Consider the following 27,426-nt stretch of genomic DNA (forward strand, 5'->3'; position numbering starts at 1 on the left):
TAAACCACATAGAATAGTAAAAAAATAAATTTGTTAATAGTAATAATTCCTTCTATGTCTTTTTATTTCTGGATATTATTATGTTCACTGGCTCACAGAATTCATCTAAGCCCTGATCTTCATTTAAAAAATATTTTCTATTGCTTCATCCTCAAATAACTGAATTTACCTCTTTCTGAATGTACATATTATATAAAAGCATTGGAAAGTATATCTTATCTGTACAATTCTGAACAATTCCCTTTTATCTTAAAAATGTCTTTATTCTTTAAAACCATTTCATAGATGTTACCTCTTTTGGCACATGGTTGAGTGTATGTATCTACTTAGTCGTATCAGGATTTCCTCTCGTTCCTGTTATCTGTCTTTGTCGTCTTTACTCCAGACGTACCTCAGATACGATTTCTTCTTACTCTGAATAGTTTCCATTTTGCTATATAGATCACACGCCATCCTTTTGTTCCTAAATGTAAACTTGCAATTTTAAGTATCAGTTTTTAATTTTTATTTACATATACTTCTTTCCTAAGGAGCTGCAAATACAACCTTGTTTGATATTTGTTATTCTAAATGAGTAAAGCAATCTAAATAACATCTTTCCCCAAAGAGCTCCATACCCATGCTGGGAATTATAAACACAGGAAAGGCTAAGTGACTGGAGACCAGACAGAGACTGAGCCAAGAAAGACCAGACAGAGAAGTGAGAAGTGCGTGTTTCCCAGACCCTGCTGCAGGCAGAAGGCAATCACATTCACGACCTTACAGATCCTAGACCCTGTCTATGCAAGGTTCGAGGGGACAGCTGCTTCTCCTAAACCTGAGAGCCTTGCTCTTTCCTTTCAGCATGTGTGAAATGAGGAAGCGCACTCCTCTCTGGCTGCAGAGTTTTCGTGGAACAGCTTTCTGTCCACTTACATCTCAATCCCAGTAGGGCCGTGTGACTTCACTCCCAAGGGGGCACCTGTTCATTGGGAGAAGTTGGCTAGTAGGGTATACTTTTCACATGGATTTTACATCCTGGACTATGGATTTTTTCTTTTTTATTATTCACACCCATGTTGTTTTAGAGCATTTGGGTGACATTTCATTTTTATTAAATTTTCATTATTTTGATTTTGATCTTTGCACACGACTGCAGATTAATGCTTCTCTCCATTGCACGATCTATTTCCTATGGGTACGCATGCCTCTCTATTTTTGTAGCTGTATCTTGCATTTTTATTATTTGTTATACACCCACTCCTCTTGTTGAAACTTCACAGGGTCTCGTTGTTCTTTACTGCTGTTTCACACCCACACTGTTTACAACTTCAAGGAGTTGAGAGCTTGAACATCCTTTCCATCTCCTGGTTGAGAGAGAATTTTTTTTTTCTTTCTTTTTTTTTTTTTTTTTTTAGCTATTTTCCAAGGAACGGTGTTTATTTATTTATCCCAGAATTATAGAGACCAGTACATCCATTTGCCCTTATTCTTTTTGCTATATTCTGTTGTATCTTTTTCCAAATAAAAACCAGTCTCACTTGTCAGTATTTTAGACATTCATTTTCAATGTCAAAAATCACAGAAACTAAACAGATCTTTGAACTGCTTTAAAAAAATTATCTCTCTGTTGTATTCTCTGCAAGGTTAGCTAAGCCCTTCTTTCCAGCAAACACAGATACGTTGCCTCCACAATCTTGAACTCCTTGTAGGAACTTACCCTTTTCAATGTATTATTATGTGCTTTAGCATTTTTGAGGAGGCTTTGCACTGAAGCATACCAGATAGGCATAATTACTACCGACAGAGAGAAAAAGTAGAGAATGCAAGTTGATAACCGAGCAGAAAAATCACAGATCATGCTATTCTGCCAAATCCTATTCCATATGCGCCAGGGCCGTGTAAGGAGCTGGGGCTGGGGGAGTCATACCGTGTACGTCGTGAGTCCCAAAGCCTTCTTTTGCTTTCAGATCTCAAGACCAGAGCCATCCTCGCACCACAATCCTCCTCTACCTTTTTTCCTAACCAATGATCATAGTGATGTTGGGATAAATAGTATTAGCAGTGGTGCCCCCTTGGATTCTGTCTCCATCTCCATGACATCCGGTTCATAGTCTTAAATTCCAGGATGCGGGGGAAAAAAGATAACAAGGAAATCAACAGGAATAACATGTAGGCTAATTATGCAGAGATAAAAATACATTGTAACGCTCCTCGCAGTTTACTTGTAGCACTTTCTTGAGGCTGCCTTTCCTACAACCCAAATTTTTGCTCTTAAAATCACCAGATATCAGCTACAGGTGGAGGAGAATAGTTAAATTTCATCTCTCCTCTTCTGCATGTTGAGGAGAAATAATTTTTACTTGGCTCCTGTCCAAGGAGAGGGGTGGAGTTTAAACTGGTGAAGATTAGGGCTGCAATTTCCATTGGCCTCCAATCTATCCATCCGCCTCTGAGCTCTGGACGCGCCTTCTGTAATTTCTCACACAAGCAAACTTAGGATCTCCAGACTTCATATAATTCAAGTGCAGAATATAAAATTAACTCTTCTTTGACATTCTTCCAAATTCAATCAGACATTTCCCAGCAATTTGAAGAATTTTGTCTTTTCTTTAACTGCATCCCAGTTTTGTGATTATTTTTAAAAAGGATATTGCTCTCCTATCAATATTTGTAGGGTGTTATTATTAGTAAACTTATGACTCTACTGCATGACTTAGTAGTGGAAATAGTCTATGTTCACATTTTTTAAGTAGAGGGTCACATTTTAAATTTGAGTTGGATTACATATGTACTATTAGGTATTTGTAAGATTTACCTTCATGACAGTACGACATACATGATATATTAACTGTGAAGAGCAGACTCACAGGAGGTCACCATTACTGAAAAGCTGTATGTATTCCTTTTTTCCTTGTGCTCATAGAGTGGGCAGTGTCATATTCATGGTACATGCAGTGGAAGCAAATGGCCTTACACTTGAGTTCTTTCATTTGGGCATATACTCCGGGGATGGGGTAGAAATACCTTTAATTTGTTTAAGAGTTTCTAGTTTGCATATGTATTACTTTTGGAGCTCCTCATGATCTTGTGATTTAGGCAAAGCAGACATTATTGTCATCATGATATTGCCATTTATAGGTGAGGAAATAGAGACCCTTACTACAAGCTCATCCGGGACTCACAGGTCTCCTGATTAAATGCAGTGTAGTTGCAATAGTGTAAACTGATAATAATAACACCAGAAGTATCAGCAATAATATACATCTACTGTTAATCACACATTTACTTGGGGCTGCAAAGCATTGTGGTAAACAATTTATATAAATCATCTTGTTAATTTTAGTTCATCGTCACAACAGCCCTGTGTGTTGTAAGTTTTCTTATTCTGATTTTATAATGTAGACACCTGAGGGTTCAGAGAGGTTAGGCAGTGTCCAGGGTCACACAGATAATCAGTAGAAAAGTGAGATTTAACTTTTCCTTTGTCTGGATCCAAATCCCATGCACGTTTCAACTTCATTAGACTAGCAAAAGAATAACAATTTAAGGCTTTGAAAAGGCCTGACTAGGTTTATATTTAGACTACTTTCTACTTCTGGGATTCTCAGGGTCATCTTGTGATACATCTATTTCTTATTTTGTGAAAATAGAACTACTGAAAGGGAAGAATCTTACCATGTTTTCCCTAAACTGTTTATTCTTATTTGTACTATATATAATACAAAATTTTCCAACTTGAACACATTTTACTATAATATACTAAAGACTTCTATCTGCAACAAGAGAATAAAATTATAGTCATTAAAACATTTTTATCATGAAGAAAATGACTGTGAAATGCAACTCCCCCCACCCCCCATATTATCTATTAGCTGGTTTCCCCAGGCCTGAGGACTATATTTTTTTAAAGCATCTTCCACCCACTTAAGTGTTCTTTAATAACGTCTTTTTCCTCCCCAAAGCATTGTTCAGTATATTCTAATTCACACAATTGATAGCACCACCATTTGTTAAAATACCTTCATTGCTATTCAATCATTGCTATTAAGAAAATGCCTAATAAAGCCCACTTTGTTTGCCCTGATGCCTGCCATATTATAAATTGTGTGCACTTCTCAAAGGCCTATATTGGTAATAAAAATGACTGGGGAAAATTATGGTAATCAGAGAGAATGGCATGTAGTGGAATAGTTCCTTAATGATCCTGATAATAAATTGTGCTGCCACGAGCTGACTAGTTTATTTCCACTCCTCTAATTATCTGCAACACAAATACCTTCTATGAAGTCCATCTTCAGGATTCTAACAGTGTTAGTTGGTAGTTCCACACATAAACCATCCAAATCAGTAAATAGGTTTCCTTTAATCCACCAGGCTTTTCCCTCACTTCCTCCCACATGAATTCTCTGCTTTGGGGAGGTAGAGCCCACTCAGGATCCCCACTCGCTCCCTGTCATCATCCGCAATGCCATGTCATTGCACTTGTGCCTTGGTTCCCACTCGCTTATTCCTGTCTGAGCCTTCTCACTTCCCCACAGCTCACCTCTGTCTTGCAGTTGTCTGTAGCAGCTCCAACCTGTAAGAGCTTCTTGAGGTTAGAGAATGGGTTTTGCATGTCTCTATATTTTTAGCACCTAGTATAATGCCTGACACTTAGTAGGCACTCAACAAATTCAATAGATTTTGAGCAAGCACTATGTGCCAGGGACCGTGGCCAGCACTCCTCTGTCCCTTTGGTCCCTACCACACATCAGCAGCTCCTTTGTGTGTACATGTGTATACCTTTTTAATGTTGTTTTATGTGTGTGCCTTATTTTCTCAAAAAGACTGCAGGCTGCTAAAGGGGAAGAACCAATTTTCATTATGCTTTCAGTGTTTCTTCATTCCTTCACATCATAGGTCCTTAGTGTATCTAAGATGATTGCTTGGGTTATATACACTTGTTTTCCTCTCACAGTCTCAATTTCGTCACCTGTAAAATGGATATAAATGTGAGGCTTATATAAGATTTTGAATACAAATATATAGATGTACAGATAGAGATATTGATATAGGTATGGATATATGACTGGGCCTGGAACATAGTAGAGGCTATTAAAATAATAGTTCCATATCTTTTTTCCATTTTTATAGAAATTGTTGATTTTAAAGTCTTGCAATTAGACCAGTTTTAGCTGTGTATATACCACACATCTCGGCACCAAACATAGGAATTTAGACCTTTGTATATTTAGTCTGAGATAATACTCAGCATCTATACCTCAATTTAGTCCCTTAATCAAGTAAGCAGTGATCCAAACACCAAAATAAGCCAGTATCCTTCTGGGCCTGTGGGGGTGTAGCTGGACAGGAACCCCCAAGGCCATTCAGAGAAGCTCACCCTCTCACTTCCAGTCGGACTCTGAGGAACTGCTAGCCAGATATGACAACCTAGAAGCTTTACAGTGGGAAAGAATTCAAGAGATTAATCCAACTTCTTCAATGTAGAAGTAAGGATATCAAAGCGAAAGAATTTAGTTCTCTCATTAGCACTATTGTTGGTGGCCCCTTTGAGCTCGTTTGTGACTCCCAGGTCATAGCTCTGCTCACTATGCCATACCACCTCCTACCCCCAAACTAAGATTCAGTGAGAATGCCATTGGGTTTTGGCATATGGCAAGCACAGAAAACACTTATCTGGCTGAATTCAGCACCATGCTCATAGCCAGGTCCTGAAATTAGACATTGTCGTTCATTCATTCAACATTTTTTTTTTTTTTTCTGAGACAGGGTCTCACTCTTCACCTAGGTTGGAGTGCAGGGGCATGATCATAGCTCATTGCAACCTTGAACTCCTGGGCTCAAGTGAGCCTCCTGCTTCAGCCTCCCACGCAGATAGGACTACAGCTGTGCACCATCCAGCTAATTATTTATTTTAGACATGGGGTCTTGCCATATTGCCCAGGCTGGTCTTGAATTCCTGGGCTCCTGCCTCAGCCTCCGAAAGTGCTAGGATTACAGGTGTGAGCCACTGCACCCAACCATTCATTCAACATTTATCTGTTGAATAAATATTTAGAAAATACTATTCCAAACTCCAGTGATACAACAGTGAACAAAACAGACAAAAATCCTTGTTCTCATCAAGCTTTCATTTAGTGATAAGAAAACCACCCAAGCTACAAGTGGCAGGATGAGGGTTCGAACTGAGGCAGGATGGCACCTGCCCCTGCAGACTTGGCAGGGGACATACCAATACACTCACGGCATCAGCATCATTCACTCCGCACATATGTGTGGAGCTTCTGCAGTCACCAAGTGGTGTCACCAAGGTGCTAGGGACATGGAGGTGAGCAAAATATTTCCATCCCTGCATGTAGCCTATTTTCAGGCAGGTGAGATGCAGGAGGAAAAAGAAAGCAAACCATAAATGAAGAGAAAAATGTTCGCAGACTGTGACAGGTGGCATGAGGAAGTAACACGGTGGAAATAGTGATGCTCAAAGTGTTTTCAGCAATTGCCTATTGTAAAGTCCTAGAGACCAGGAAGAGGGGGGGAGTTATGCTGAATATTTTGCAAACTGACGATGAGATGTGTGGTGTTGAGAGGAGCTCAGGAGTGTGGAGAGGAGCAGCCATGAGACGGACAGACCCAGCCCTCGCCGGCGTCCACCCACATGGTTCCTTTGGCACCTTCACTGTAGTCTTGTTTTTCCTAAACAAATTTACAGTTTTATTATGCCTTAATAGGCTCTTAAAAATATTTTTCTGAACTGATTCTCATAAGGCATTTTTTAACTTATTGTGACTCTCTGGATTTCTGGAACCCTGCCTTGGCTCAGGCTCTCGGTGATTAAATGCCACAGAACAGTGTGTCCTAAAATGTCCACGGTTGCTTGCAGAGAGGAAATATTAGTGTTCCTGCACTCCAGAAAAACAAAACTTTGCTGTCTGAGCACCAGCAGACATTTTTTTCTCATCTACATACTTAATCTGGCTTTAAAATATTTTTTTTTATTCATTGTAAATAGTAAAGTTGGGACATTTAATGTGATTTTTTTTCTCATTGCTAAAGCAATGTTTGTTTATTATAGGCAAATCTGAAAATATAAACGAGTAAAAAACATTAACAATATCCAGACCTTTTTCTATCAAACAGAATAACATTTATATATACGTAATACGTAAGCTCATAAAAATATATTAAATTCGCACCATAATAATTTAAGTAATGTAAATATTTTGAAAAGTTAATAATTTCTCATTCCTCACTGCTCAACTCTGGTGCTGCAACCTGAGTTCACTAGTGTTAACAATGTCGTGTACTCTGTGTATCTTTTCGATGCTCACGTATACATGCATACATGCAGATGTACATTCACTCTTTTTTAAAAAATTAAATTTTTTGTTAATCTGCAACATGTTTTCTTTTATCTAACAATATGTCGTGGATAAATTGCTGTATCAATGGGTCCAGGGCATTATTTTTGACAACTGTCTCATATTCCGTAGTGTGGGCGTAACTTAGCTCGTTCAACCCAGTCCCCTATTGACTGGTGGTTTCCAGTATTTTTCCTCATAAATAATGCCTCAGTAAACATTTTAATATGCATATTATTATTTACTGATGCTTTTTACTGCCATATTTTAAAAGTTTAATTACTTTTTATTTGCAAACTAAACATCCTGTATGAATCCTTTACATTGAAAGCATCTTACGTACAGGTCCTTGGTCCTTTATGCTTAACTCTCAATAAATAAATGCACATATGCAAACTTACACACATACATGGAAACACGGGAAGTCTCTGCAGGCCTTACAGTTTGTGCCCGTGTCACGTCTCACCTCCTCCCACTCCGCACCCCGGCGCTGATGCTCCTCCCCTCGCCCGCCCGCAGGACGGTGACCTCGGCCTGCAGGGCCCTTTCTGCGTTTCCTGGGATAAGACTTGGTTTGAGGCTGAGTTAAAACATCTTCCCATGAAAGCTTTTCCTGCCCTCTTCCACCTAGTGCACTGTGTGATCCCACAGCACTGTCTCTCTGCTGCAGCCCTTTCCTTGTTTCTGCTCTCTGCGGTCGCGGCGGTGCACGTGTCTGTGTCCCCTGCTAGGGCACGAGTCTTTTGGTGGCAGAAACAATCTTGGCTGAATGACACACCTGCATACAGGAAAATCTCCAAAAAATGGTGATTGGGTTTGGAGAATTTGCCAAAAAGTAAAGAGTCACAGCCCAATACATTTATTAAGGCAATTTTGGGAAAGGATAGCAATATTACACAATCACATATGGAATGTGTATTTTTGACTTTATGAGCCTTTTATTTCTAGAACAGGGGACAGCAAACTTTTTTTTAAAGAGCCTGATGGTAAATATTTTAGGTTTGGCCAGCTAGGAGGGGTCTGCTACAACTACTCAACTCGGCCATGGTAGGGAAAGCAGCCGTAGACAGTGAGTAGATGAATGAGCGTGTCTGTGTTCTAGTAAAACTGCATTTATAAAAACAAGCAATGGGCAGCATTTGACTTGTGGGCTATGGTTTGTCAACTCTTATTCTAGAATATGTCTAGGTACAGTTAGACTAACCTGAGTTAAAATCAAATTCTAGTTCTCCTTACTGTGTGACTTTGGGCAGGCTCCTTAACCTCTCTGTCTTTCTGAACACATAAATATATGATTAGTACTTCCCCCTTTTAGTTCAGGGCCTACCACTTAACAAGCACAGAAATGGTAGCCCCTGCTGTTGCCTTGTTAAAAAGAGGAGAAGCTTAGCAAGAGGATCTGAGAACATGCAGCTCCTTCTTTCAACTGGAAGTAGCAAAATCCTAAGGAAAAGGCAAGTTGAAAATGGAAAGCAGAGACTGTTGGGTGACAGTGGCAGGCACCTCTAAGTCATGCACGCTCCTTGATGGAATAAATCAGGTATAAACAGATAGGTATCTTGACACTTGCTACAGGAACAGCAGTGCTATTAATAAAAGATTACGAAGATTGTTTAGAGTGCCTGGAGCTATTATGACTATAAAAGGAATGGGCCAGGCTTCAGGAATAGTTATTGGGGAAATAGTAATACATACCTAGAGATTTAGATGGAGATTTAGGCCTTTTTAGCAAAAGCAGAAACAGAATATTAATCATTCAGGTTCTCAGAACACTTCTCCCCTCCCATTTTAGTTTCTTGCTTTGCCTGTTCTATCTGGTTCCTCTTTTCTCCCACCCTAATTCTCTAGACCTTTAGAAACCCATCAGTCACCCCCACCCCATTCTCTCCGATCCACCCCGGCCACATCCTCTGCAGGGTGCCCTGCCTGGCCCAGTGCCAAGCCACGTGCTCCCTCCAGCCTCCTGGACTGTTACTCACTGTCCCCTTCTTTTGCTCGGCCTGTGACCTCTCCTTTTCCATACCTTCCACAAATGATCAGCAATCCCTACATTATTGGAAGATAATGCGTAGAGTAGAAGGAACCTGGATTTGCAGTCCACAGACTTGAGTTTGTGTACCGGCTCCACCACCGACTCACTGTGTGCCCAAGGTCATTCAACATCTCTGAGCCTCAGTTGCTCTATTTATAAAGTAACTATCCCTCCCTCCTAGAGTTCTTGTGGAAATGAAATGAGGTGAAGTGAAATGAAGAAGCTGGGCGTCCTTAGAAAGCACCTGCCTCCCTGGAGTTCTCAGGAAACAGTAACTGCATCTGAACTGCTCACAGGATTTGGCTTGGCCTATCTCCCTGTGATGTAATCATTTGAAAGCAAGACTGGACCGAAATACACCCCTGATTAATTGCAGTACCTGGCATTTTTTAAAAAAGCACTCAATAAATTTATTTGATTTATTTTTAAATTGTTTTTAAAAATCTCCATCAGAATTATGTAAGGCAGGCTAGCTTTTATTTTTCTAATTTTGTAAGATAGAACCAAGATCTTCATTAGCATGTATTGCAGAAGGATGTTTTAAGATGGTTTGAAAATCAACTCAAAGTTTCATAAAATTTGTCAAATTGGGGGGAAAATACTCTGAGATTTACCAGAAAACATGTAAGCAGAGCTCTAAAATTGTTCTTTTTTTTTTTTTCCAAATTATTCTTTGCAAAATGTCTGCATAGTCACTCAGGACATGTGTTGTGCTGCTGGCATCCCGTGGGAACCTGCTCCCCCCACCTGATACTCGCTGTTGAGCCTAAGCCCTCTTTCTGTGGTTTATATTCTTCCCTACAAGAATGTAAATAAATCTTAATGATATATACATGTTGAATATAATGAAAGTTATACATATTGAATTAATGAGAATATTCTGCACATTTTTATGCATGTCCATGATACATAAGAGTTTCAATAGTGGATTTTAATATCTGTTCCATTAATTGCTCAGAACAACCCAGAGAGGCAGGTATTATCTCCATTTTACAGATTGGAAGCTAAGACTCCTAGTGTTTAAATATCCACTCTGAGTCACCAACCTAGAGGCTGGGTCCTGGGCATGAACCCCATTTTTCTGCATTGTCTCTCCATTGCGGCACAGGTGATTAACTTCCTGCACTTCGTATGCGCCACATTAGCCATGGAGGACCCACCGTAAGGTCCAAAGATGGGATTTCAGTAGAAGTTCTTTTTCAGTTTCTTACCTTTTTGATTAAAAAGTCTTAGATTAAGATATATCTAACTGATAAATAGAATATGTTTCTACCATGACATAACATGTATAAACATATTAATACACATAGATGAAATTACCTCGAATTATGTACAAGTCCTTTAGGTTTCAATGCAGGGTTTTGGTAACTGAATCAGTTTCCTCATCTAAAACAGAAATTGAAGCAGTACTTCCATGACCAACTAAAGGCTTGTCAGTGAAAATAAAATGAGAGAGTTGCCGTCCAAGTGCAATAAGAAAACACGTGTGTAAACAAGCCATTATAATTTCATTAAAATCATAAATATATACAAATAAATTAATCAATTATCTCGTAAGTTCTGTCTACCAAAAATTAATTACTAGCTAATTAGCAACCCTGACAAATTTATATTTTAGAAACTTCCATACTCATTATAAAATATAAGCCTCAAGTTTTAATAAAGTTCCACAGTGAAAGAGTTACAAAATTAGGCTTTACTGCATACTGCAGCATTTTAAAGTTAATTAGTTTTCTGACACTCAGCAATGTAACTAAATTACTTTATACAGTTGTTTGAGCACAATGTCTATAATCTTCTGATTAATATAATAAGCACTAAGGTCATCAGTAGTGATTATTTGCCCACCCCCACACCCTCAGCCCCCCATCCCTGAGAGCTCTTCCTCTGAATCTGAAGGGATTGTTCTCCAGAGTTTTAGAAAGTTTTTACTATAATAGAATGAGGGAAAAAAGACTTTTAAGTTTCAGGTTTCAGAGTCCAAGTTTCTGAACAAAAGTGTATTTTCTAAATCTTAAACTGAAGACAAATTCTAGTAAAGCTCTGTGTGGCAAAATAAATACCTGCCAGTTCACTACTGTTTACCCTGTGGTTTCTGTTTAAATCTGTGCTGCTGTCATGATTTATTCCTACCTCACAGGATAATGAATCTAGATTTTATTTCTGTTCTTTGCCCAGACTTGTACAGCAGGCAAAGTGTTTGAAAATCAAAGGAAAAGAAGATATTGACTTGGATAATCTCTTCAGAGGTAAAAACAAAAACACTAACAAAAACACAGAATATACTTTTTGTTATGCAGAATGTCTTATTTGTTGGACTGTGTGGTCTTGTCATTCCCATAGGGAATGTTGGAAAGAGCCTGGCCCCAAGTCAGGAGACCTGTGTTCTGGTCCCAGCCCTGGGAATACTAAGTCCCATCACTTCACTGTGCAAAACCTGAATTTTCTCATTTTTGAAGTGAAAGGACTGGACTCTATAATCTCATGATAGGACAAATTTAAACCTGCCGAAGTCACATTCTGGGTGGTTGAATCCCTCTCTGCCCTTTGCACAGGCCACAGAGGGAAACCAGGAGTGTCTCTCTGCATTTGCAAAGTTGGGAGGCTGGGAAACAAGCCTGGTTAGTAAGGCAGGCAAGGGGATTGTTGGGAAGAAAGTTTAACCATCAGAGCCGAGGAATTTGTTGGAGCCTAGGAAAAAGAATTGCATGTTTTCATTTATTATAGTTATGTTTCTTTCCAGTGAAGGTTCAATATAGACAGAACTTTGAGGTTAGGTTATATTGCAGCAAGCTACGGAATATGTTGTCTGTAAATTGTGCTATTTTAGTGCAAAAATTTTGATGTGGTCAGATAAAAACATTGATAATCTCTAATTAGTATCCTTTATCTTCAGCCTTGGTAGTTCCATGTATTTGTATCTATGGGAACGTGATAGGTCGCTCTACCTTCCAGAGGAAAGGAAAATTAGCGAGCTTTCTGCTGACGTGGCCAGAAGTGCAGCAAATGAGCACAGTGTGGTGGCAACTGCACTCTGTGCCCAACACAGTCATCCGCTCAGGTTTTCTCAACAAAAAGAGAGTTTGTACCAGCAGTCGTTGAACAAAAGGGCTGGGAGGTACATGAGCAATGCTGAACTGCTCACTTCATTCAGGGGTGAAGGTTGTGTTGGAAGAACTCTAGATCGACTCAGCCGCAGAGAGGGAGAACCTTTTCTCAGAACACGGAGGGCAGTGAAGTTGCCTTGGTTTCATTGTGCAGCTACATGTTTCCCTGTCATCAGAAGAATTCCTGTGTAACATAACCGGAGCTGAAGCTTGCTTTAAATAAAATAAATAACTGATATTTTAGAAACTGCTTCATACAAATGTTCTCATCCATTTTACCAAAGCTTCATTCTGTAAACAACATGTTTTGGAACCATATAAGAAGCCTTAAAGAAAAGTGCTGGTGTTTTAATTCATATTTTGACACTTTTGAAAATATCTGCACAGAGTAATTATGTATATGTTCCTGCTAAAACAGATACACAATTTTGTAGTTCACATAGTAAAAGTAGTAATGAGGATCATCCTTACAAAAATAGAAAATATCACTAGCAAAATTCATTTGCATAATTTGAAAGATGAAATTTCTTCCAACTTGCTCAGAATGCACTTGTTCTTTTCTGTCTCTCTTATAGGAGGTTTATGCCCATATGCTTTTATTTATTTGTGCATTCACTGTGCTCTTTAATTTAAACATGCTAGTTTCCTCGCAGTGGAGATCTGTGGCAGCAGACAGGGCGTATGTCAGCGGGGGAGCAGCCCACCTGGCCGGGGACACTGTGTTGGGAAGTGCAGTCAGGCTCATTCTACCCTCGGAAATGGGCAGGCTGACCTAGCCCTGCTTCCTAGTCCAGCTTTTGTCACCCAAAGTGACTCTTTCTCGTATTGGACTAATCTCTGCTGTTATAATTAATCTCATTTGCTCTGGCTCTAACCTGGATGAGAGAAAATAATGAGAATAAATATGTTACTACTGTGATATTAAATAATGATTACTTAATATTTCCCTTTTATTTTTCTTTATCCTGTAAATCTGGGCATAGTCTCCAAGTCCTTGCTTTTTTTTTTTTTTTTTTTTTGGTCTGGGCAGAGATTTGAATGAATGCCTTCTTCATTGATTGGGACTCTTTGTTTAAAAAAAAAGTAGGCTGAAGTTTGTTCTCCATTTCTCCTGTGAGGAGAGTTAGTAGTATACACTGGATATTTAGGGACTGGGTACACACATGTATACATGCACACGCAGCTTATGTTTTTCATATCTTGGGCATGTTTTCAATTTTTATGTAAACATCTTTATTTTCTAAAGCATTTTATTCTAAACATGTATGCTTGGCATATGTAATTTAAAAACCTTTTAAAGGCTGCCCATTATTTTCAAGTATAATTCTTAGAGATTCACACTCTTTTTTTCCCATAATGACATATAAATATAAGATTGGATGACAGAAATTTTTAATTAGTTTATAATGATATAAATTTGTTAAGGAAAGCATGATTATCTTGAAAGGATGTTTGGTAGTAAATTTGACAGGAGTAAGTTGGAGTTTGTCTCGCTAAGCTAAAGGTGTGCAGATAAGCTTATGGAATGTTACACCCAAGACATGACAAGTGGTAATTATCCTTTGTGCCTTTTGCTAAGTAAAATAATACATGAACATAGAGCTGATGGGTTCAGTGACATCGTGAGTCCCTTCTCCAGGTTGAAGCTGGGCATCTGTGCCTTTCAGGTTTTTACCTTTGCTCAGTGAGTGGTCCAGAGAGAATGGGACAAAATTTGCTCCTTGAACACAAGTTGAGTGAGGCTAATTAAAGTGCATTTTCATTAATGGTAAAGGATCTGCTCCTCTAAGTGCTATGTCCTTCTGCCCCATTAAAAGCTCCTCGGTACCTCAAACAGATGTCACTGTCAGGGCAACTGCATCGCACCCACTAGGAGCCTCATTTGGAATTGTAGAAAGTTCAGGTAGAAAGTTGTTTCTTCTTAAATATTTATTATTTTTGGTCTCAGAAATGCAACTAATACTTATTTTCTTTAAATCCCAAAATTTCATAAAGTGAAAAATAAATATTGAAAGAGGTAAACATTGTTAATAAATCTTTCATATATTTATTTTGGATATATTTTTTTGTTTTCTATACCAGTATAGAATCATATTCAATTGATGATCTACAGTTAGCTTTTTTCCCTCTCACTTGTTGATATGGTATGATAATCTTTCTAAGTCAGTGCATATACACCTCACTGATTCTTTTTTAAGTAAAACTTTTAGCCAAGTGCACAAGTGATTACATCCATTTAATTACCACTTGAGTCAAGAAACAGAGCCTGACCACAAGCCCGCCTCATGCCCCTCTATCATCTCCTCCTGCCAGGGTGACCCCTGTTCTGATTTCACTCACTCTGTTACTTTTGCTCCATTTTGAATGTTTTATAAATGGAATCATCTGCTAAGTACTCTTTTACATCTGACTTCTTTTGCTAACATGATGTTTGTGAGATTCATCGAAATCATAGTTTGCCTATTCTCATTGCTGCATACTATTCAATTTCATGAAGATACTACAAATTTATGTACCCCTTTTAATGTTGGTGACTTTCAGGTTTGCACTCTTACTGATGATGCCACTAGGAACATTCTACTGTGTGATTTGGTAGCTATGTGTATGCATTTCGGTAGGGTAAATGTCTGTGAGTGGAATTTCTGGGCAATTGGGTTTGCGTAAGTTCAACTTCAGGAGCTAGTATCACATGTTTTTGTAAAGCGGTTGTACCGGTGCATTCCTACCACCGTAGTGTGGAAACTGCAGATACTCCACACCTTTGCCAGCAGTTATTACTTGTCAGCCTCTTTCATTTTAGCCATTCTTTTGAGCTTACTGCGATATTTAATTAAGCCTTTAATTTTGGTTTCCCTGAGGCCTAATGAGCTTGAACACATTTTCATGTTTATTGACTTATTTGAATATCCTCTTTTGTGTGGTATCTTTCCCATTTGTTTTATAGATTGTCTTTTTCTTATTGATATGTAGGAATTCTTCATATCAGTATATGAGTCTACTGTTGGATAGATGTATTGCAAATATCTTCTTCAGCCTATGATGTGCCTTTTCACTCTTTAATGGTGCCTTGTGATGAATACAGATTCCAAATTTTAATATAATTCATCAATCCTTTCTATTTTGATTAGTGCTTTTAGAGTCCTGTTTAAAATTTTTTGCCTATTCCATGTCCATGAAGAGATTTTGCTATTTTTTTATACTACAATTTTTATTTTTAAAAAATCTTTCACATTTAGATTGACAGTGTACCTGGAACTCATATTATACATGGCACAATATAGGGGTCAACATTCACTTTTTCTATGAATATTCAGTTGACTCAGCACTATTTATTAGAAAGTCCTTCCCCCATTGCTCAGGAGCATCAACTTGTCATAAATCAAGTAACCACATAGGTATGAGTCTGTTTCTGGACTCTATTCTGTTCCATTGCTTATTTGTCTATTCTTTTGCCAATACCATGGTGTCTTAGTTACCACAACTTTTTATATTAAATCCTGATAGCTAAGAATGTTACTCCTCTAATTTTGTTGTTCTTTGAGATTGCCTTGACTATTCTTGTCCCTCTAATTTCTGATCAGCTTGTCCATTTACACAGACACACGCCATACAGCCTATGCTGATTTTAATTAGAATTGCAGTGAATCTAGATCAATTTCAGATGAACTGACATCTTTTAATTCATGAGCATGGTATATCCTTCAGTTTAATTAGGTATTCTTTAGTTTTCAGTAATGTTAGGTAGTTTCCCTGAGCTAGCACCTCCAGTATAATGTTGAATAGATGTAACAATAGCAAAATGTCTTTGTCTCATTCTCAATTTTAGGAGGAAAGCATTCATAAGTTTACTATTATGATACTTGATGTACTGTTTTGTAATGCACTTTGGTAGATTAAGGAAATCATCTCCATTTTAGTTTGCTGTGTTTTAATTTTATGAATGGGTACTGATTTTATCAAATGCTTTTTTGGTTTCTATTGAGATGATTATATGATCTTTCTCCTTTATTCTCTTAATGCAGCGAGTTATATTATGTTTCTTAAGGAAATTTTTTTGTTTAAGGATATCATAAATATGGAAAAGTGTACAAATTATACTTGTATTGCTCCGTGAATTTCAAAACATGAACATATATGTACCAACACCCAGATCGAGAAATAGAATCAATGTCTTTACTAATATGGGTAGACCTCACTTTGTGCTTTGCTTCCAGTATGCATGAATTTCAGTTCATTGTTTAGTTAAATAACGTCAGTCTCCCAACAACACAGTTCAGGATTCATTTACCAAGGCATGTTAACTGTGAGTGATTGTACTAGGTCTTTATCACACAAATCACTACATAAATAACAGATCTCAAAATCTCATTATGATGAGTGACCAATAATGTCACATCTTTCAAAGTCTGTTGGTGATTGATTGTAACACATCTGTTGTTCTGTTCACACACTGACAGCAAAGCATGTAGTTGTGTTGCCTGCTTGTCTCCCAGTGATAAACCCATGTGACGTTTTACAAAACTAGGTACTCCAAAGAGGAAATTGGCCAAAAAATATGAAAGTATAATAGAGAAAGGAAGTGATAACACTGGAAGTGAAATTCTAATCAAATGTAAACAGATTCATAGAAAAAAGAGCCAAACATAGAAATACTGACCCTGCCACCATTCAAGACTAAATGTACAGGCAAACTCATTGGCATAAATAAGGAAAGTGGTTGTGACAAACAGGATGACGATATCCCACAGGCGGTGATGCTGGCAAAAACAACTTCACGTTACAGGAACTTGCAGAGATATTTCACGTTGCAAATACAAAACATGAAATACTGGAAGTGGATTCAAACTTAGAAGGAGTATGACAATTTATAAAAAACATAGAAGAGATGCTTGCTCTATATTGCAGTTATAGGACAAGAAGGAAGCAAACATTGCTCAGACAACTCTTGATAAGTTTTTTACAAAGAAACAAAACACTTTATCTCAATGTTTTTAATGTTGTAAATTACAGTGTGCTAATAATTAAATATTATTTTTACTAGCTTTAAAATTTCTCTAAACATTTATGATTGACAGTAAGAGAATTGTTAATGCTTTGAGCAAAATTTGTAAAGGTCATGGAAAAAAACGCAATTTTTCCCATTGATTATTAAGCTCATTTTGCATGGTTTCAGCTCTCACGGTGAATTTCACAGCCCCTCACTACTGTGCCAAGTGAGAACTCCGTATGTTTTACTAAGGACTTTTTAAAATACATTCATAGGAGAAATTGGTCTGTAATTTTCTTTCTTATAATGTCCTTATCATGTTTTGATATATACTCTTTTTCCATTCATATGAAAAATTTATGTAAGATTCACAACATTTCTTTTTTAACTGTTTAGTAAAGCTATATAAGCCTGGAGATATTTTTATGGGAAGAGTTTTAATTGCAGACTTAATTTCTTTAATAAGTTGAGGACTCTAGATTTTTTAGATTCTTCTTGTATCAATATTTCTAGGAATGTGTGTATTTCATTTAAATTTTCAAGTTTATTGCTATAAAGTTGTTCATAATATCCTCTGATGAACTTTTCAGTGTCTGTGGAGTCTATGGTTACGTCCCCTCTTCACCCCTGAAATTGATCCTATGTGCTTGTGGGCACTGTCTCACTCATGCCTCATGCTTACTTCTGCACTCTCTCTCTCCCCTTGTCTCCTCTCTCTCTCTTAATTAATCTTAACTAAAAGATTTATCCATCCTTCCAATGGACCAACTTTTGGCTTTGTTGATTTTCTCTAGTGTACATTTGTTATTTCTGTTACTAATTTCTTCTGTTATATTTCTGCCTTCCTGCCTTCCACTTTTTGGGTTTAATTTGCTGTTGTTTTTCTAAGTTCTTTAAATGATTTCGTAGATTATTTGTTTTTGAATACATTTTAATATATGTGCTTGAAGATATCAGTGTTCATCTAAGCATAGCTTTACCTGCATTCCATAAGTTTTGATTTGTCAAATTTCATAATCATTTAATGCAAAATATTTTCTCATTTGTGTTGTGAGTTCTTCTTTTATCTGTGGGTCAAAGTATACTGATTTATTTGCAAATAGTTGAGGATTTTATTATCTTTTTGTTATTGATTTCTAGCTTTATTCCACCGTGGTCAGAAAACATTCTGAGCAATAAGTTTGTTAATCATGTTGTTAGGTCTTTTTTACCCTTATTGATATTTCTTTCTTTGCTTATTCTTTTGGCTCCTGAGACAAATGTGTTAAAGTCTCCTACTATGATTATGGCATTGCCTATTTCTCCTTTTGCTATATATATTTTAAGCTATGTTATTAGGCTCATGTAAAGTTAAAATAATTATTTATTCCTAATCAATTGGCCTTTTTATCATTTTGAAATACATCTATTTCTCCTTATACTTCTTGCCTTTAAGTTTACTTTGTCTGATATTACCAGTTTTCTTCTGGTTAGTGTTTGGATTTTTATATCTCTTTCCATCCTTTTATTAATATATCTTCCATCACTGTCCTTGTATTTAAGTATGTCATTTCTAAGTGGCATGTGATTTTTACTTTTAAATCTAATCTTATGATAGCAGTCTTTTAATTAAATTATTTACATTTAATTTGATTACTGTTAAGTCAGGTTTATAGCTTCCATCTTAATAGTTTTCTATTTTTCTCAACAGTTTGTGTTCAGTTTTCTATTTCTTGCTTTATTTTTTATTAACAAAATTCATTTTGGAATACCATTTCCTCTCTATTAGCTTGTTGGTTATGCATCTTTAACATTCTTTTAGTGGATATCCTAGCTACTAAAAAATGTATCATTATATCGGATGAGCTTTCTTCTGTGTGAAAAACTTTTGTGTTTCTTTTAGAGTGTCTTCTAGCTATGATTTTTTTTAATTTTTTTTATTTCAGGAAATTATGGGGGTACAAACATTTTGGTTACATGTTATGACTTTTATTAAAAAGTAAGTTTTTCTTTGTCCAGAAATGTATTTCTTTTGCTTTAACCTTTGAAGAATATTTTTGCTGGTTATAGAATTCTAGATTGGCAGTTAATTTTTTTTTTCAGGCTTTATATATGACATTCCATTGTCTTCTGACTTCTATTATTTCTTTCAAAAGTCTGTAGTTTTATTGTATCTCTTTTGAAAGGAGAGTGTCTTGGAGTATATCTAATTTTATCTGATTGTTTATAAGATTCTCTTGTTGTCTTTGGTTTTTAGCAGTTTTACTATGAAGTGCCTAGATGTAGCTCACTTCATATTTATCTTTTTGGGATTTATAGTGCTTGCTTAAGTCTATGGGTATATGACTTTGATTGCTTTAAAAAATTAATCATTATCTCTTCAAATATTGTTCATGTTCCATTCTTTCTTGTCTGCTCTTTTGAGACTCTATCTACAAATATATTAGACTTTTTCTTGTTTGTGTGTCTTACGTGCTCTTTTCTATATTTACTCTCCTTTGTTCTCTGCATAGGTCAGTCTGGACTTTTTCTGCTGGCCTATTTTAAAAATCAATAATGCTCTCTTCAGCCATCTCTAAACTGACATTACACCTGTCTAATTAATTTTTAATTAAATCTTTGTGTGTTTTTGTACAGTAAATTCCCTATACATGATTTTTTATAGACTTTAGTTCTTAAGTAACATTTTCTATCTTGCTATCAAACATTCTCCATCAAATTTCTTGACATTTGTCACAGTTATTAACTCTGTACCTTAAACACCAGTATCTGAATTATCTTTGTGTTTGCTTTTCTTGTCATTCTCTGTAGGAAAGTTGGTCTACTAAATCTACTCCACCCTAACTTGGAGTGGAATTTCTACCATATTCTTGCTTAATAGCCACTAAGAATTGTACTGGATGATTCTATCACAATGTATTTAATAGAATGGACATTTTTATTATTTTCAGTCCTTACATTTAAAACAAATATTAAGTAAGACTGGTAAAACTATGTATGGGCATTTGTGGGAATACTTCTGTAAGATTAATATCTGGAAGTTGAATTGTCATTAAAGTAGGTTAAAAAGTATGGACATTATAAATTATGAGTGTTCTTGTCAACCTGCCTTTAAAGTGTTTAAAGCATATTATATAAAAATCTACTAATTGGAATATATTCATGATATAGAAAGTTCTATCACATGCCTGAAACTTACAAGCTCTGTCATCAGTGATGCTGTATGTGTGTCCAGGAATTGCTCCAGACCTAGAGCTATAGATGCCACCTTGTTCTAGAGAGATCTGAATCCAGTGGGGGGAACCAAATGCTGAGTGAGGCATTGTCAGGAGGTCAGAAATGTGAGTCCACAGCAGGAGTGACTGAGGAAAATAATAAAAGCAAGGAGATAATATCAGCAAACTAACAGGAAAAAGAAAAACCACAGCCAGGGAACCAAAGAATGAAGATAAGAAGGGAAGGGTTTAAGCAGTATATTAGAAAGCGACAACTTGTCGTGGTCTTGTCCATAGGTTTCAAAGGCAGGGGTCTTCTTGGACATCTTTTTATTTTATTTAGTTCTCTATGACAGATGACTTTCAGAGTTACAAACTGGCAAGTTTTACGCATGTGTTAACAAGCCCTCTGGGAAGCCTCTACATGTCTCTTTACCAGGAGTTTTTAACTAATGGAATTATGATGTGAGTCTATGTGAAAGCTTGGAATTACTTGGATTACTGAAAGTTTTTCAGTATATCACAAAAATAGTTTGTGTGCCTAAGGGTCTTTAACCACCACTGAATTAATTGTTGCTACTCACCGTAGAGCTTAGGATGTAAACTTGTCTGTGAGAGAAGGGGTGTAATAGCAAATTGATACCTGTATCTGCTCTGGGGCTATTTGATTTTTGTTTTTTAACTTGAGGCTCATGTTTGGAAGTGGTGTTTTGTTTGTCCAACATTTCTGTCTTACTCTATGTGGCGTGACTCTTCAGACAGGCAAGGTCTCCAACTGCAGCTCTTTGAGCAATGACTGCCCAGCTTCTGGAAGTGCTCATCATCCCCAATGGTGAATCTTACGCTTACTAAATAATTTCTTTATTAAGGTAGAAACTGTCACCAACATGTCCTCCAAATTTGGTGAAAATACATCCAACACGTCCTACCATTTTGGAGTTTCATGGTAAAGGATACATAGCAACATGGAAAATTATTAGTGGTCGCTCTATGTATGATGTTAATGCTATTTAGCAAAATGACTTGCTATGCTATGAGCTGCATTTATACTGAATCTAAGGGCCTTCTCAGGGATTGTGACCTAAAGACTTGCTCTCATAGGGAACTGAGTAAATAAGTAGCTCTGCACAGCCTTCTTACTGACATTGTGCATAGGAATTATTATAGTTAAAAAGTGGATTGTTGGTTTTAGCTCTGACATGTAAAGAGCTTATAAGTCATCATTTCTATCCTAACAATGAGAAAAAAGATGAACAAACTGAAAATCAATAACTCTCCTTAGATCCATCAGAGAATTGAAGTTCTGCCTTCAAGAGAAGCTACTTTATATGGCTTATCCATCTTAGGGGAAAGGCATTTAGACAACTGCAATCCTCTCTATTCTTCCTGTCTCACATAAGGGAAGGAAAAAAAGGTTGAGAAACTCTTCTGAAGGTCACAGCCCAGAGATTCAGGCCACTAGGATGGAAACGAGGACTGATTTTAATCATAAAACCATGTAACACTTCACCCCACCAAAACCTTACACCACATCAACAAGACTCCAATATGGTAACAGTGGATTGCAACAGACAGCTGCAAGACACAGATTGTATTTAAGAAGGAGTTCCCAGGGAAACACAAAGACAACAGGGGAGACAAAAAAGGATACTAGAAGAAATTGAAGCCTCTGACAACTACAGGTAAACCAAACATTAAACACAGCCTAACTCTTAGATGTATACACATAAAACGTCACACCAAAAACCTTTTACCTAAGCTCCTTTTATCCAGTACATTATGTCTGGCTTTCAAAACAATTACAAAGGCATGCTAGGAGGCAAAAAAAAAAAACCAGCCTGAATTGACAAAGCAACCATTAGGACCAGTCTCATATATGGTAGAGATTTTAGAATTATCAGACCAGGAATTTAACTATGCTATAATTGTATGGTTATATAGCTACAATACGCTAAGGACTATGATGGAAAAAGTAGACAACATGAAAGAATAGATGAGTGATATAACCAGACTGAGGGAACCTCTAAAGAAGAATCAATAGGAAATACTATTAATAGAAATCAGAAGCACTGTAACAGAAATGAAAATGTGCAATGGGAGTACCAGAAAGAGAAGAAAGAAGAAAAGGAGCAGAAGAAATGTTTAAAATAATAATGGGTAAGAATTTTCCAAAATTAACAGCAGACCCCAAAACACATATCCAGTAAACAACAAAGAATACCAAGCAGGATAAATACCAGAACACCTAGATAGATCATATTCAAACTACACAAAATCAAAGATAAAGAGAAAATCTTCAAAGGAGCCAGAGGAAAATAATCGCCTTACCGGTAGAGGAGCAATGATAAAAATTACATTGGACTTCTTTTCAGAAACAACGTGAGCAAGAAGAGAATAGAGTAAAATGTTTAAAGCGTTGAAAGAAAAACCCACAACCTACAATTCTGTATGCAGTGAAATTATCCTTCAAAAGTGAAAAAGGAATAAAGACCTTCTTGGAAAAGCAAACCTGAGGAAATTTGTCTCCAGTAGAGCTGGCTTGTGAGAAATGCTAAGAGAAGTTTTCTAGAGAGAAAATTGATACAGGTCAGAAACTCAGAACTACATAAAGAAAGCGCACTAGAGAAGGTAAAAATGAAGGTAACATAAAATCTTCTATTTTTCTTAGTGTCTTAATTGATCTAATAGATAACAGTTTGTCAACTGTTTTTCAGAATAATAATAGCAACAATTAATTGGGCGATGGCTTCTAGTTAAGTAAAATGAGTAACAGCAGTGTTACAAGGGATGAGAAGGATTTGAGAATACTGTTATAAGGTACTTGCACTACCTGTGAAGTGGGGTAATGTTAGTTAAAAGAGGACTTAGATGAGCTGTGAGGGTACAGTGCAAACTCCAGGGCAACCACTCAAAATCCTTTTTAATTTAAAAGTATAATTGATACGGTAAGTGACAGGAGAAAATTGAATCATATAAAACGCTCAATTAAAATCAGAGAAGGGAGGAAAAGAGAAAAAGACAAAAAAAGAAAGAACAAGTGCAATAAATTAAAAATGGAACGAACTCAAAATGGATCATAGACCTAAATGGAAAACTATAAAGTTTCTAGAAGATAACAAAAGAGAAAATCTAGGTGACATTGGGTTTGGTGATGACTTAGAAAACAACACCAAAAGCACAAGCCATAAAAGAGAAACTTGATTAAGTTGGACTTCATTAAAACTAAAAATTTCTGTTCTGTGAAAGATACTGTTAAGCAAATGAAAAAGACAAGTCGCAGACTGGGAAAAAATATTTGCAAAACGTATATCTGATAAAGGATTTATGTACAAAATGTACAAAGAACTGTTAAAATGCAACAATAAGAAAATAACCCAATTTTTAAAGGGCAAAAATCTGAACAGACACCTCAGCAGACACAGATGGCAAATAAGCTTATGAAAAGATGTTCAAAATCATGTATCATCAGGGAATTGCAGATTAAAACCAGATACCACCACACAACCTATTAGAATAGCCAAAACCCAAAACACTGACAAATACTGGTGAGAATGTGGAACAGGAACTCTCTCGTTCATTGCTGGTGGGAGCGCAAAATGCTACAGCCACTTTGGAAGACGGTTTGGCAGCTTATTACAAAGCTAAACACAGTCTTACCTTATGATCCAGCGATCACAGGCCTAGGTATTTACCCAAATGAATTTAAAACTCATATCTGTACAAAAACCTGTACATGAATGTTTTTAGCAGCCTTATCTATAATTGTCAAAAGCTGGAAACAACCAAGATGTCCTTCAGTCGGTGAATAGATAAATAATCTGTGATTATGTCCATAGAATGGACTACTATTCGGTGATAAAAAGAAATGAGCTGCAGGAATGCATGGAGGAGCCCTACTTGCATCGTGCTAAGTGAAAGAAGCCAGTCTGAAAAGGCCACATGCTGTGGCCAAGTGTATGATATTCTGTGTATGATATTCTGTAAAACACAAAACTACAGAGATTGCAAAAAGATAGTGGTTGTTAAGGGTTCGGGGACGGGGAGCAGAGAGGGATGACTAGGTGGAGCACGGCATTTTTAGGGAGCATTAACTGTTCTGTATGAAACTGCCCACCATAATAGCAGGTACATGTCATTATGCATTTGTCAAAACCCATAGAACTGTACAGTACAAAGTCTTAATATAAACTATGAACTTTAGTTAATACTAATATATTAGTATTGGTTCATTAATTGTAAGAAATGTACTACACTAACCCAAGATAATTAGTAATAGGGGAAACTGTGGGATTGAGGAGTAGAAGGGTCCTATGGGACCTCTCTGTTTAATTTTTTTTTTTTTAAACTTAAAACTTCCCTGAAAAATAAAGGATTATTTAAAAAAAAAACAAAAAGACAAAAAAACCTGATTGTGAGTACTTAGTATCTTTGTAATGACTCAGCAGTATTTGGTGTCCCTAAATGCATTTTAATGTTTTAGGTTTCTGTGGCCCTTACAGAGGGACGGACAGGACAAGCTGGAGGGAGGGAGGAGGGGAAAGGAGTCATTTTCAGGGGCTGAAAAGATGATTCTAGGGGTGGGAGTTGGTGCCCACAATTAACTCAAGGACGATATTCTGACAACTGAGTAAAAGGAAACTGATGGGCATAATAAGAGTATGTAATGAATATTCTCAATTTTAGTCTAGAAAAAGTTAAATATCTATTATAAATGCCTGTAGTGCTGTAAGACCACATAAATGAAGTACTGTTTCTTACGGGGCATAGATACTGTTTCTATTCTTGAAAACACCCTCCTGCAGTACCTGCTACTGTCTTTAGATGTTGATTAATATATTAATACTAAGAGCTTACAAGACAGAATAGAATGTAATAAGTTTCTCATTAAAAAGGATAGTTATTAGTTTTACTTTGCTTAAAAAGTAAATAAACACCAGAGAACTTTATCCCAGGTTAGAGAACAACTGAGATTAGAGGTGTTGTGATTAGAGATGAGATTTGGAGATGCTGAGATGTGAATGATTAACTTGTGTCCCTGCCAGATCCTCTGAAACACCTGCACTCACAGGCCGGCTGCAAGCCGTAGCCACAGCAGCCAGTATGGCTCTAAGCAAGAGGGAGGCCCTTGGACCTGCGGGGAGGGGTCTGGATGCCCCCTTGGCCTCCTTTCTAGGATAGCTGGGGCTCTTTTTTTTGTTTTTTTAGCTTGGTTTTTAATGTACTCTCTATTATCCTTCCGAAAATTCCCTTTGCCCTTCTTCTCATGCAAAATTTTTTCTTCTCAAGTTCCAGAAGTATATGAAAATGAGAAAGCCAGTGTTCTTGCTGGAATCAAGACATGGTTTATAGTTTATGGATTTTGAAGAATTATAAGTGTTATTGACAAAATATTTGGAAAATTTAAATGTGGAAAAAAGCTATAGTGCAAGAATAAAAAACTCTGAGTAAAAATAAATCTGCTTTAATAAGGAGATACTTATTTTTAGATATAAGGCTTAAGGGACTGACAAGTCTGAAAACTAAATTCCACGGCAACAAGTCTGGTGGCATGTGGGCAGCCATGCCAGAAGCTTCCTCGGAGTATTCCAAAAATAACCTTCTCGAACTGGAATCTGTCTCTGACACATCCTCTTCTGCACACTGACACCATCTCTGGTTATATTAGAATGCAGCTTTACCTTTCCAAATCTCTCCAGACTGGATCCGTAACTGGTGCTTAGACGTTGTTGGGCAGTAGTGACCCCATGCGGGTCGTCAGGCTAAGGGTCCCCAACTTGTGGGACAGCGGACAACACAGAGACAACCAGAGAAGCAGATCTTACTTCTGGAATAGCATTGCCGCCTTGTCTTCAGACGCTGCACGGTATTCTTTCTCTGGTGCCAAAATGGGATTCCAAGATTCTTAGATTCTAGGCTCATGATCCCAGGCAAGGTGACGGGGAATTCTAATAACGTCACCTTATTCCCAGTGTCAGATCAACCTGCAGTTTGGGTTTGATGGATGTGGGCACTTCCATCCTTAGATTCTCAGAACACAGAAGGATTACGTTGGCGTACGTGGGTGTGGGTGATGCCCCCAAAGCAAAGCAGTTCTCTCCGTTAGTCTCCATTTCTCCCGGAACACTGCCAGGCTTTGTCTCCCTGGTCTCTAATTTCAGTGCTAAAAGGATATATCCCCAGGCTAGAGCCAAGAACCTTTACCTTCAAATACACCTGGGATCAAAGAGAGAAAGCCCTTGCATCTCTCCAGCAGACTGATAGCGTGAGACGCTTTCCCCGTTACTATAGGTGCTGTGGACTTTTAAAACAAACGACCCTGATACACAGTCTCCTTGGGGAGGGAAAGCATGCCTGTTTTATATAAAAAGTTTTCTAAACTTGGGATTTACACTCTGTTAAGATACAGATAATGAAGAAGAGTTCAGGGCTTGTTCTAAGGATACAACAGAAAGATCAGATAGGAGAGAAGGTTCAAGATACTGGAGCAATTTAGGGAATGAGGCAGTGGAATTCCTTTTCTTAAAGGCCTTCAGCCAGATTGCCCTGGGATTTCTCTGCCCAGACAGTACTGCTATTTTGACATTGTGTTAAATTGCTGGGAGATAAAAGGCTTTTAAGTAATAATGCCAAGAACCTGTGTCTAAGGAGAAGGGAGGATCAGGATTTGATGTCTTGAATATACATAAATGATTCTCACCTGTATCATTGGAGCCTTATCGCTTTAGATATCTGAACCAAAATTCATTACTGAGAAGTAGAAAATGAG

The 27,426-nt window shown here is 37.2% G+C and overlaps 1 protein-coding gene across 7 annotated transcripts in view; it reads left to right on the forward strand.

The window, feature by feature from the left end:
• L3MBTL4 (L3MBTL histone methyl-lysine binding protein 4) overlaps window positions 1-27,426 on the forward strand; it is a 404,316-nt gene that overhangs the window by 283,271 nt on the left and 93,619 nt on the right. For 6 of the 7 annotated variants that reach the window (XM_045527505.1, XM_045527504.1, XM_045527503.1 and 3 more), the window contains one exon: window positions 11,551-11,621. In XM_045527505.1, coding sequence (XP_045383461.1) covers window positions 11,551-11,621 — 71 coding nt within the window. Of the gene's footprint in view, window positions 1-11,550; window positions 11,622-12,268; window positions 12,673-27,426 lie in introns of those variants that run through there. The other variant, XM_045527508.1, reaches the window with a different exon arrangement.

Source organism: Lemur catta, chromosome 16, assembly GCF_020740605.2.
Source record: "Lemur catta isolate mLemCat1 chromosome 16, mLemCat1.pri, whole genome shotgun sequence".
Classification (NCBI taxonomy): domain Eukaryota; kingdom Metazoa; phylum Chordata; class Mammalia; order Primates; family Lemuridae; genus Lemur; species Lemur catta.